Genomic DNA, 10,339 nt, shown 5'->3' on the forward strand with positions numbered 1-10,339 from the left:
CAACTAGTGGTTGTTTGTGTATGTACGTTCATGATTTATTATTCTGAAATTTCCTACAAAGTTGAAATGAAATCATGTTGAACAAACAACCCCTGATTACTCCCCCCCCCCCCCAAGAAAAAAAAGGAAAGAAATGCCAAATTGCATAAAACTTTTTCCCTTTTGAAACTCATCAAATCACAAGGCTTAATCTGTTTATGCGTAGAACTCAAATAATTTTAACTTTTGAATAAAATGAAATGTGGAATATACCTTAGCAAAACAATGCAAAATAGAATCTAAACAACCAGAAAAAAACATTTGATCGTTTACTGTAAATTAATTGTAAGTTGATTGAGATCATTTTTGTATATTGATTGTTATTACGCAACTGTAAACATGCATCTCAAAAAAGAGGACTGATTGATTGGTTTTTTGTTGTTTACGCAACTTTCAGCACTTGTAGCTATATCTCGGTGGAATTGGTGGAAAAAAGCCGGAGTTCCCGGAGAGAACCACCGACCTTTAGTAGGAAAACTGACAATCCTATTCAATTAAGATAGAAGTCAAAACCAGCTGTCCCGAAAGGAGTTCGAACTTACAACTTCAATGTTGACAGGCTAGTGATTGATGAACTACCTAAACCAGACGCCCCTCAGGGCTTGAGTGTTTCATTTGTGGTTCATTATATACTATATACTATTATTTAACTGACCATTAACTAAGACCTCCATGTTGGTACCCATTTCCATCCAGTAACGGTTTAAATCTTCTGTAATTGTTATAACTGGTTCCGAAGTATACCTCATTTTTGGTGGGAAGAAGTCCAATACCGTAATTTCTAATTCTGTACTTTTCACTGGATCACCTATACCATTATTCGCTTCACAAAAATAAAACCCACTATCAGCTTTGGTCACTGATGGCACATCCAACAATGGACCCTGAATTACAGTTAAAAATTATCCTACTAACAGTAACTACTAGTTTTCGTTGATAAAATCTTGTTTGTGTAGTTTTTTTTACTTTTAACATTATTTTGGTAGTCTGTATTGCCGATACAATTGAAAATATATTGTTGTCGAATCTGCGACGAAAGTCGCGAAAGCGAGACATATCAATCTTACATCCATTTGGCATCATTAACATTTAGGTTAAGTGTGTGGTCAATTTTCTTTTATTATTAGACACCAATGACTATGCCAAACATTTATCTGATTTCAAGAATCTTGGACAGCATGATCAAAGGAGCCAAATTGTAAAACTATTTATTTTCTGTTTTCGATATATTTGACAGATCAATGGGCTTAGTGTTTTTTCAATTAACTTGCATACGGTTTGTCACGTAATGTCGTTGTTGTTCAACAGAAAAATAAATGAAGAAGAAATAAATTGTAAGTCCGTTAAAAAGGACCCGAAAATGGAAGAAGGTTTATTTTGATGTATAATTGATTGAATGCGATATTTTAATATTCACTTGGAGCGTATATACATGATATACTAACATAATACACAAAAAACCTATTAGGTCCGCAAATCATTTTTCATGGCATTGGGTAATTTGGGTATTTTGAAAGTAAAATAAAAACAATTTAGTGTCTATATGAACAGTTGCCATTCACCTCAATTACATAGTTGTCATTCCCTTTCTTTTTCCATTCAACTTTAGGTTCTGGAACACCAGAAGCCACACATTGCAACTGAAGTGCAGAACCATCATTCAAAAATAGTAGCCTATGATCATAATTAAATGTGTATGCATCATCATATATCAAATCCTGTATTTCGGGCATAGCTGCAAAATATATTAGTCACGTCTTTTTAAAATAAAGATTGTGCGTAAGTGGTTAGTTTTGACAGTAATGAGAACCAAAAAATATTTTGTTTTAACTTGTTTCAATATTTAAGCCTTTGTCAAATGTATAATTGTTTATCCAATCAGAAATTTTACCGAACCCGTAGATGTAGATATTTTAGTCTTAGATACCTGATTTTTTAAAGTTATTAATGGCTTTGAATTAGCTTTTAGAAACTACGAGTACTCTCACATTCGTACTATGTTTCTCTTGTGTTATTGTTAGTATTGAACTCTGGAGTTAAGCCCTTTTCAATTGATTTGTATAGTTTTTTTGTGTCGTACTGTTACATTACTGTCCAAGGTCAGGGGGATTGTTTGGCAAACATGTTAAACCCGCCACATTCTGTATTTGCCTGTTTCAAGTCAGGGTCTGTAATTCAGTTGTTGTCGTTCGTTGCAGCAGCTGTATCTCATTTTATTCCATTTATTGCTTTGTGCATGAGTCAGGTCGTTAGTATTTTCGTTTGATTTGATTTACACTTATCCCTCCTTACTATGCGGTATGGGTTTTGTTCATTTTGAAGGACGTATGGTGACTTATAGTTGCTAACCTTCTGCGTCATTTGAATTTTGGTGGAGGGTTGTCTCGTTGCAATTAGTAATCAGACAAACTCTTCTTATTCTTATAATGAAATAAACATCTTCTATAACTGTCGGAAATGTTTTATTTGCACCGTCTATCAATTTCCTTTAAAAAAAACCATTGAGCATCCATTGCGAATATCTTCTTTAAAAACATTAAAAATCTATCCTTTCATATTCGAAATAATATACATGAAAAGATTAATCCTTATTAATATTTCTTACTAGTATACTTTAGATATACAGACTTTGAAGACCATTCCAATGGATCATCATCTGTATTTTCACGAACCACACATGTATATTGTCCTTCATAATGAGGATTGAAACGGTTGAATACAACAGTGACACTACTGTCTGAATCATACCGGACTGTATACCAGAAACGTCTATTTGATTCACCTGTGAATTCTAAGCATACATCATAATTACTAGTTTCATCATGTTTACATTTCATTCGAACTATTCTGTTTGTTTGTTTGTTCGTTGGTGTTTGACTCAACATTCGGCAATCTTGACTTAAATTGTAGTCAATTTTTGTTTGTTTGATCAAACCAACTTTCGACAGAAAGTCAATTAAGGTCGGAGTCTGTTTTTTTTTTCTTTTTATTTGAGTAAACCAATTTTCGACATGAAGCTTAAGTCAAATAAGGTTGGAATCGGTTATTTGTTTGTTTGAGTAAACAGGCTTTCGACAGGAAGTCAATTAAGGTCGGAGTTGAAAAAAACACGTCAACACGAGTGTGGTTCGAACTCACACCCTCAAAAGTTGACAGACTTATGACCCACAAATTGCAAGTTTGTTTTATATTGATGACAATCATTTCGAAAATTTTAAAAATGTGAGAATTCAATGTGTAGAGCACTTAATGTTAAGTTTTTTTGTATAAAGCGGAGGTTGGAACTCACAACCCTAAGAGTTGACCTGCTAGTGATCTTGTTTGTCTTACAGTTATAAAAGTTCATTAGAAGAAATTTAAGCAATAATTACTCATGGGATGTGAAGAGAACTTAATGTGAAGTTGGTAAATATAAAGCGGAGTTTACACATCAATCAAGTGCGCGTGAAGGCTGATAATCTTTTTGTCTATATTTGTTACATTTTTGGTAATACCGTTTTGGCGTGGCTTGGTAATTATGGATCTCGCCAATTTGTTGGGTTTTTTATTCTTGTCTTTCATTTCCACATATGTGTTTTGTCTATATGCCATTTTGTTTTTCGGTGTTTACATTTTTGTTTGTTTTTATAGTGACAAAGATTATAACACAATGATGACTGCTGTATCCCTATTTCCGACATTTTTACTTATATTGTATCTGTTTGTATTGTTCACACATTATTGTCAATATAATGGAATTGAAGCATTTGTCATACAAGTAAGAGATCTAGATAACAGCTAAACAAACAGGGTTTAATTCCCCATGTTCTATATAACAAATTGCCTGATGTTTGATGTATTTTCGATCATTGGATTTGACAATGGACTTTCCGAGTTGAGCTCACCTTGGATTTTTTTCTATGTTAATTTACTTTTTATACTTGTAATTAAAATAATATTCGAATGGTTAGTTACTTAAGGTAGATACATGGTATATCGCCATCTTGGATTGTACAATCACAGTAAAAAGTTGGTCTAGTTATTTGCCTAAATCTGCAAATTTGGAGACAGATTTGCAATTTAAAGGTTAGACTGTTTAATGATTTAAAGAAAACTTGGTAATTTTTTGTATAATTAAAAATATTTAAACAAATATCATTTTTTTTGTTTTTATAATCATTTTTTTCAAATGGACCATTTAAGGGAAGATAACTCTTTTAGTAAAAAAATTTATACTGGACTGATAGGGAATTTTTTTCTTATTACTTTTAGCAAGAAAACAAGTTCGGTGACACTATTTTTTCTTTTTATTTTCTTAAAATATATTACAAAAACTATCTTTTCACAATTTATTTCAAAATTCTATCTCATAGAATTTTTTTTATGCACACAAATGTGTTTTTCCATGAACAATCTAACCAAATTTAGGCAATTTTCAACGACATATAGCTTGAAAAATAGCACGGTGACCCATACTTTTTATTATATTTTTGAAAAGAGCATAGTAAAATCTTCATTTTGGCTAAGTATAAGAAAATTCTGTCTCAAAAAATATTTACTTATGATCTACCTTAATTAGCATCAAATAAATATACATTTTCATAACTGTTTTTGTGTGGATCGTCTTAACGTTGCTTATTCTGTATGTATTGTTAAGTGTTTTGTGAACTGTTTGTCTGCCCAGGTTTTGTTGCCATGGATTGGACTGATGTCTTTTAATAATGATTTTCTCCCTTTTAACAAAGACTTGTTATATCTTACTTTCAACATATCCGCCGGCTGAAGAATTCATCGAAAGCCACAACTGCAAGAAATTAGGTGTGGAAGATATATAATAAAGACAAAGGTTCATAGATTATATAGTTTCATCTATTAACAAATATCATTTTGAAGTCGAAACTTGAATCAACAATATTAATTGATATGAACTGATGAATAATTAAAATTGCTTTGTTTCAAATGTCACTGATTAGTCTGATGCTGACGATAGTGTTATATTTATGTCAGTTTGAAATGAAATAATGATATTAAACTCAATATCGGACTTTAGAAAGTTACATTTTACAAAGAGCTTTTTATCCCCCGGGGGGGGGGGGGGGGGGGGGGGGGGGGGGGGTTACTTCCTATATTTTTAGTGGTATGAGAGTGCCGCAAAACAGGGTCCCTTTTTCATGCCCTACTGGTTAGAACAGGGTCCCTTTTTCATGTCCTGCTGGTTAGAACAGGGTCGCTTTTCCAATGCTGGTGAGAACAGGTTCTTTTTTTAAACAAAAGTATTTGTCTAGTACAGGATCGCTCATTTAACTGTTTAAGATACAGTCTACAATCCGGGTCTAGAACAGCATCTATTTTATACGGTCTACAACAGGGTATACATTTTCTGAACGTGTCTAGAACAGGGTATGTTTTTCAATATTTCTGTTTAGAACAGGGTATGTTTTTCATTGTTTTCTGGTTAGAAAAGGGTACGATTTGGCAAGTGCTGTCGGCACAGTAATACCCAAAAGGATAGTCAGTAACCACCCCCCCCCCCCCCCCCGGTTTTTATCCCAATTGCGTCCAATTATTAAGATTTATGATCTTATCAATCAATTTCATTGTATTGTAATGTTTTATCATTATGATTTAAAAAAGATGCAAAAGATACCAAAGAAATATGCAAACTCATAAGTCGAAAACCAACTGATAATACCATAGCAAAAAACGAAAAGACGAACACCAGTACACATATGACATCTTTGAAAACAAAAGACTGAGAAAAACGAACACACCAGAAACTGTGTTGGACCTCAGGTGTGCCGGAAGGGTAAGCAAATCCTGCTCCACATGTGGCACCTGTCGTGTTGCTCATGTTAGTTCAAACCCGGTAATAAATCTAAATTGATAGGTCACAAAAACCGGGGGTAATCTCAGGTGCTTCAGAAGAGTGAGTATACCTTGCTGAACAATGTGGCATCAGTCGTGTTACTCATTTAAGAACAAACCAGGTTATAATTATAATTCAGTATCCCTGCTTATTAGAGGTTTGTACTAACATACGTAACACGACTGATGCCATGTGTGGAGCAGGTTCTGCTTATCCTTCTGGAACACCTGAGATCACCCCCAATTTTTTGTCGGGTTCAAGTTGCTTAGTCTTTAGTGTTTTATGTTGTGTTTGGTGTACGATTGATTGTATGTTTTTTTTCTATTCTAATCACGGCGCTGTCAGTTAATGAATGTCGCTCTTGTTTCTCCCGCCTCTCGTTTTACAAACAGTATGAAGACCTTTTTTAATACTCCTGGTATAATAAAGTTCGCCTTTATTAGTAATATACGTGTTGTTATCTAAATAGTGCGAATTATCCACGACATTTTTGAGTTATCTTATTTCTTATAAAAAAAACACCGATAAATGAACTTCCAATTGGACATTTTATCTAATCATTCACGATATGTTGAAATTTTGAATTCTATTTTCTATTTCATGTTTCATGTTATTATATCTTTTATGTTTCAACTAATTACCTTTTTACAAAGCGAGAGCCATTAAAAAGTTTAAGGAAGCATCAGTTTAAAACTGTATGCTTCTTATTTAAAAATCATGTATTATCCTATATCAAATCTTATAAATATATACCCAGACGTACATTGGAATTGACAGGCATATGAGTTACCGAGCATGTTATGGAATAAAGAGTTGCTGTATATGGACGGGCGGCTACTTCTTCATAAGATATTTCAACTGCAGGTTCAGTGCCCTCAACTGAAATGGAAGATATCATCAATATAATATTCCTTTAATTAAATGTTTGGTATATAACATGTATACAAGTCCTCACGTTTCCTTCTTTTTCTAGCATGAAAGAAAAACGAGTACTTCTCTTCAATTTTAGTTTACCGTATTTGAATAAGCTGTTCGTATACGTCATATGCATATTAATTGCTTTAGATCTATATTGTGAGTACACAGTCGTCTGTACTTTATTGCAATACTACTCAAACTTTGACCTAAGTGGTTTCAGCTCTATCACTGTCTATATATACATTGTACATATAATTTTGTGTTTGAGATAGAAATATGATCAAATTCGTATTTTAGAAATCCGTTTGAATTTTGAGAACTAAAGTATTAATTTAAAAACCTGTATGAAGAATTCCAATCGTTAAAAATAAAAGTAAAATCATATTCAGAGCCTTCCCTGTTGGTTATCAGATTGAAGTGGTGTCCCTGTACCGATTTTTTTTTACATTTTTATTCGATTTTACATTGAACAAAACATAATTTAAAATGCTGTATATACTAAGGGGCAATTTACAAAATGAATTTTAAATATACCACTTATCTACGCACGAAGTTGACAGATTTAACCAGCACAGTTTAATATCCTCAGTATTGATCATTATTTTATAATGAGTGTATGATTTCCGTATGATTACCTAGAGTTGTATACTTCTTTGCCCTGTTGTTTCTTACTTGTGGAAAAGTTGTAGCATTGGCGAACATATAATTTTAGTTTTATATGCATGTTTGTTTTTTATTCATTGTTATTGGCTATTGACCAGCTGTACGAGTACTAGCAGATCTGTTCATATATGCTGTACTTTGTATCATTCTGTTGAGGATTTTTTTAATGCCCTGTCATGTCCACTTTGTGGTTTTGCTAGATGTATCATTAATTTGTATCTATCTGATGAGTTAATCAACTGATTTTTGTAGTTTGTTTTTATGTTTTACTGTTACACCACTGTACAATGCTAAGGGGATTGGCGCCTTCGAACTAGTTTAACTCATTGTTGAAGACTGTACGGAGACCTATAGTTGTTAATGTATGTGTCATTAGGATTTTGTGTATATTTATTTCATACACATCTTCATATTTTTATATCCCATCTCCATATTCTTATCCTGATTCGTTATAAGGACTTAAATATCGACATTTTTCTCCCTTCAGATCGGTATCATATGGCTTACTAGTAAACCTCTCACACTAAAATTCCTGAATGAGGAATTCCGAAACAAGGCTTTTTCCTGTTACAAAATGTATGTATCACTATTGTAAGTTTTCCTTGTCGTTTGAAAATGTATTCATATACTTTAATCCCGTAATACTAATTGTTTTTTTTTTTTTTTTTTTAAGTTCGCATATAATTATATACTTATCCTTGAAGGTTTTTTTTGGAAAATAACAGCTTTATTGTTTTCTTAGATTTAACTGATAGTTTTGGGAAGCTGTTCTTGTCGAACTATGTTTAAGACATTTTGCGAAAGTTATACACAATGAGATAAAAAAAAAAAAAAAAAAAAAGAAAACACTAAAACACACACTGAGAAAGAAAAATAGACACTGAGATCTAAAAATCTACACTGATAATCTAAAGTTCATTGCAGACTGATATTACAAATAGACACCTTGAGATTAGATAATCACAAATAAAAAAAAACCACTGAGAATTAAAAATTGCACAGTGATATTTTTAAAAGTTTTCTCTTTTTATTATCAGGTCCTAAATTTTGTTTCTTACTCAAAACAGAAAATTTAAAATCTTCATTGTATGATTAATGACCGAACTGGTTTTGTTTAAAAAAAAAAAAAAGGATATCTCCATAGGTAGTACGTCGTCTCAACCCAAGTAAAGCTGATCTTGATAGGGGTCATTTATATCTTGTTTTTATTATTTTTATCTATTCTTTATTTATTACAACCGTTTTTCACTATTCTCTTCTCTGTTTTTTTTTTTGCCTATTTTCCGCTATTCTTTATATTTTTGCCATTTTTATTTTGCACGTTTTGCATATTTTTCTTGTTTTGCAAACCTCTTAAAGACTTTCATTTGACCGTTATTAAGTTGTCCAATCGTGAGTTAACATGCAAACATTTTATACGGAGGCAGATATGATTTTGAAAACTTAATGTTATTTATGATATTTAAGAATAAGCCATTAAATCTTTGTTACTAGTTATAGATATGATATAATGCCATTTTTTTTTATAATTCTTTGTACAAGTATGACTTTGTTGAAGTCCGTACGGTGACCTATAGTTGTTAATGTTAATTTTAATTCAGTAACTGTATCAGTTTATTTTCACAAACTGATCCACGCTTAAATAGATTGAATGTTGATTGTTGCTATTTTTAGACATTATATACGTATTTTTATACATTATACATGTTATATATATATATATACGACGCTAGATTAAAACTGACGTGGAAAGGTAACACCCGGCCACCGAAAAACATAATATTCCTTTAAATAAATTTTTGGTATATGACATGTATAAAGATCCTCATGTTTCCCTCTTTTTCTAGCACGAAAGAAAAAAACTAATACTTCTCCCCGACTTTAGTCTACCGTTTTTGAATAAGCTGTTCGTATACGTCATGCGTGTATTAATTGTTTTTGATCTATACACAGTAAGTACAGAGTCGTCTGTACTTCATTGTAATACTATTCTAACTTTGACCTTAATGGTTTCAGCTCTATCACTGACGTAAATATAATTTTGTGTTTGAGATAGAAATATGATCAAGTTCGTATTTAAGAAATCAGTTTTAATTTTCAGAACTTAAGCATTAATTAAGAAATGACGTACCTATATGAAGAATTCCGCTCGTTAGAAATAAAAGTAAAATCATATTCAGAGCCTTCCCTTTTTCACTGTAAGTAAACGACATTGAAATGGTGTCCCTGTACCTATTTCTATTTAATTTTATACGATTTGACATTGAACACGTGATAATTTAAAATGCTAATTATTAACTGATGGACAATTTACAAAATGAATTAAAAGTATACCACTTATCTACGTATAGAGTTGACAGATTTAACCATCATTGTTCAATATCCTTAATGTTGATCATTATTTTATAATGAGTGTATGAATTCCGTATGATGACATATACTTGTATACTTCTTTGCCCTTTTGTATCTAACTAGTGGAAAAGTTGTTTCATTTGTGATCACATATTTTTAGACGCATGATTTTTTTATTAATTCTTATTGGCTATGAACCAGCTGTCAGTAACTGTGAGTACTCGCAGATCTGTGCATATGCTGTACTTTGTATCTTTTTGTTGTAGAGGTTTTTAAGTATCCTATGACGTTCATTGTGTGGGTTTGCTAGATGTGTTTTAAACATGTATATATCTGATGACACAGTTAATCATGTTAATCCCTGACCAACTGATTGTTGTAGGTTTTTTTTTCCAGTTTTTAACCTTTACTGTTACACCACATGAACTAAGCCCTTCATATAGCTCTGTTAGTATTTTCCAATAAGTTGGATGTATATTTTGGTCAAGAGCCTTATCCATTAAGATGATATGCTGTACGACA

The 10,339-nt window shown here is 32.1% G+C and overlaps 1 protein-coding gene across 3 annotated transcripts in view; it reads right to left on the reverse strand.

Annotated features, from left to right (window-relative positions):
• LOC139527795 (lachesin-like) overlaps positions 1-9,732 on the reverse strand; it is a 119,130-nt gene extending 109,398 nt beyond the window's left edge. The window contains exons 1-6 of one of the 3 annotated variants that reach the window (XM_071323479.1): positions 9,597-9,726; positions 6,648-6,763; positions 4,780-4,822; positions 2,645-2,830; positions 1,602-1,774; positions 695-923 (exon numbers count right to left, since the gene is read on the reverse strand). In XM_071323479.1, coding sequence (XP_071179580.1) covers positions 695-923; positions 1,602-1,774; positions 2,645-2,830; positions 4,780-4,822; positions 6,648-6,763; positions 9,597-9,678 — 829 coding nt within the window. In that variant the 5' untranslated portion in view covers positions 9,679-9,726. Of the gene's footprint in view, positions 1-694; positions 924-1,601; positions 1,775-2,644; positions 2,831-4,779; positions 4,823-6,647; positions 6,764-7,142; positions 7,288-9,596 lie in introns of those variants that run through there. The other 2 variants (XM_071323481.1, XM_071323480.1) reach the window with 2 other exon arrangements.
• Between the last annotated feature and the right edge of the window lie 607 nt (positions 9,733-10,339).

The sequence above is a fragment of the Mytilus edulis genome, chromosome 6 (assembly GCF_963676685.1).
Source record: "Mytilus edulis chromosome 6, xbMytEdul2.2, whole genome shotgun sequence".
In the NCBI taxonomy this organism is placed as follows: Eukaryota; Metazoa; Mollusca; class Bivalvia; order Mytilida; family Mytilidae; genus Mytilus; species Mytilus edulis.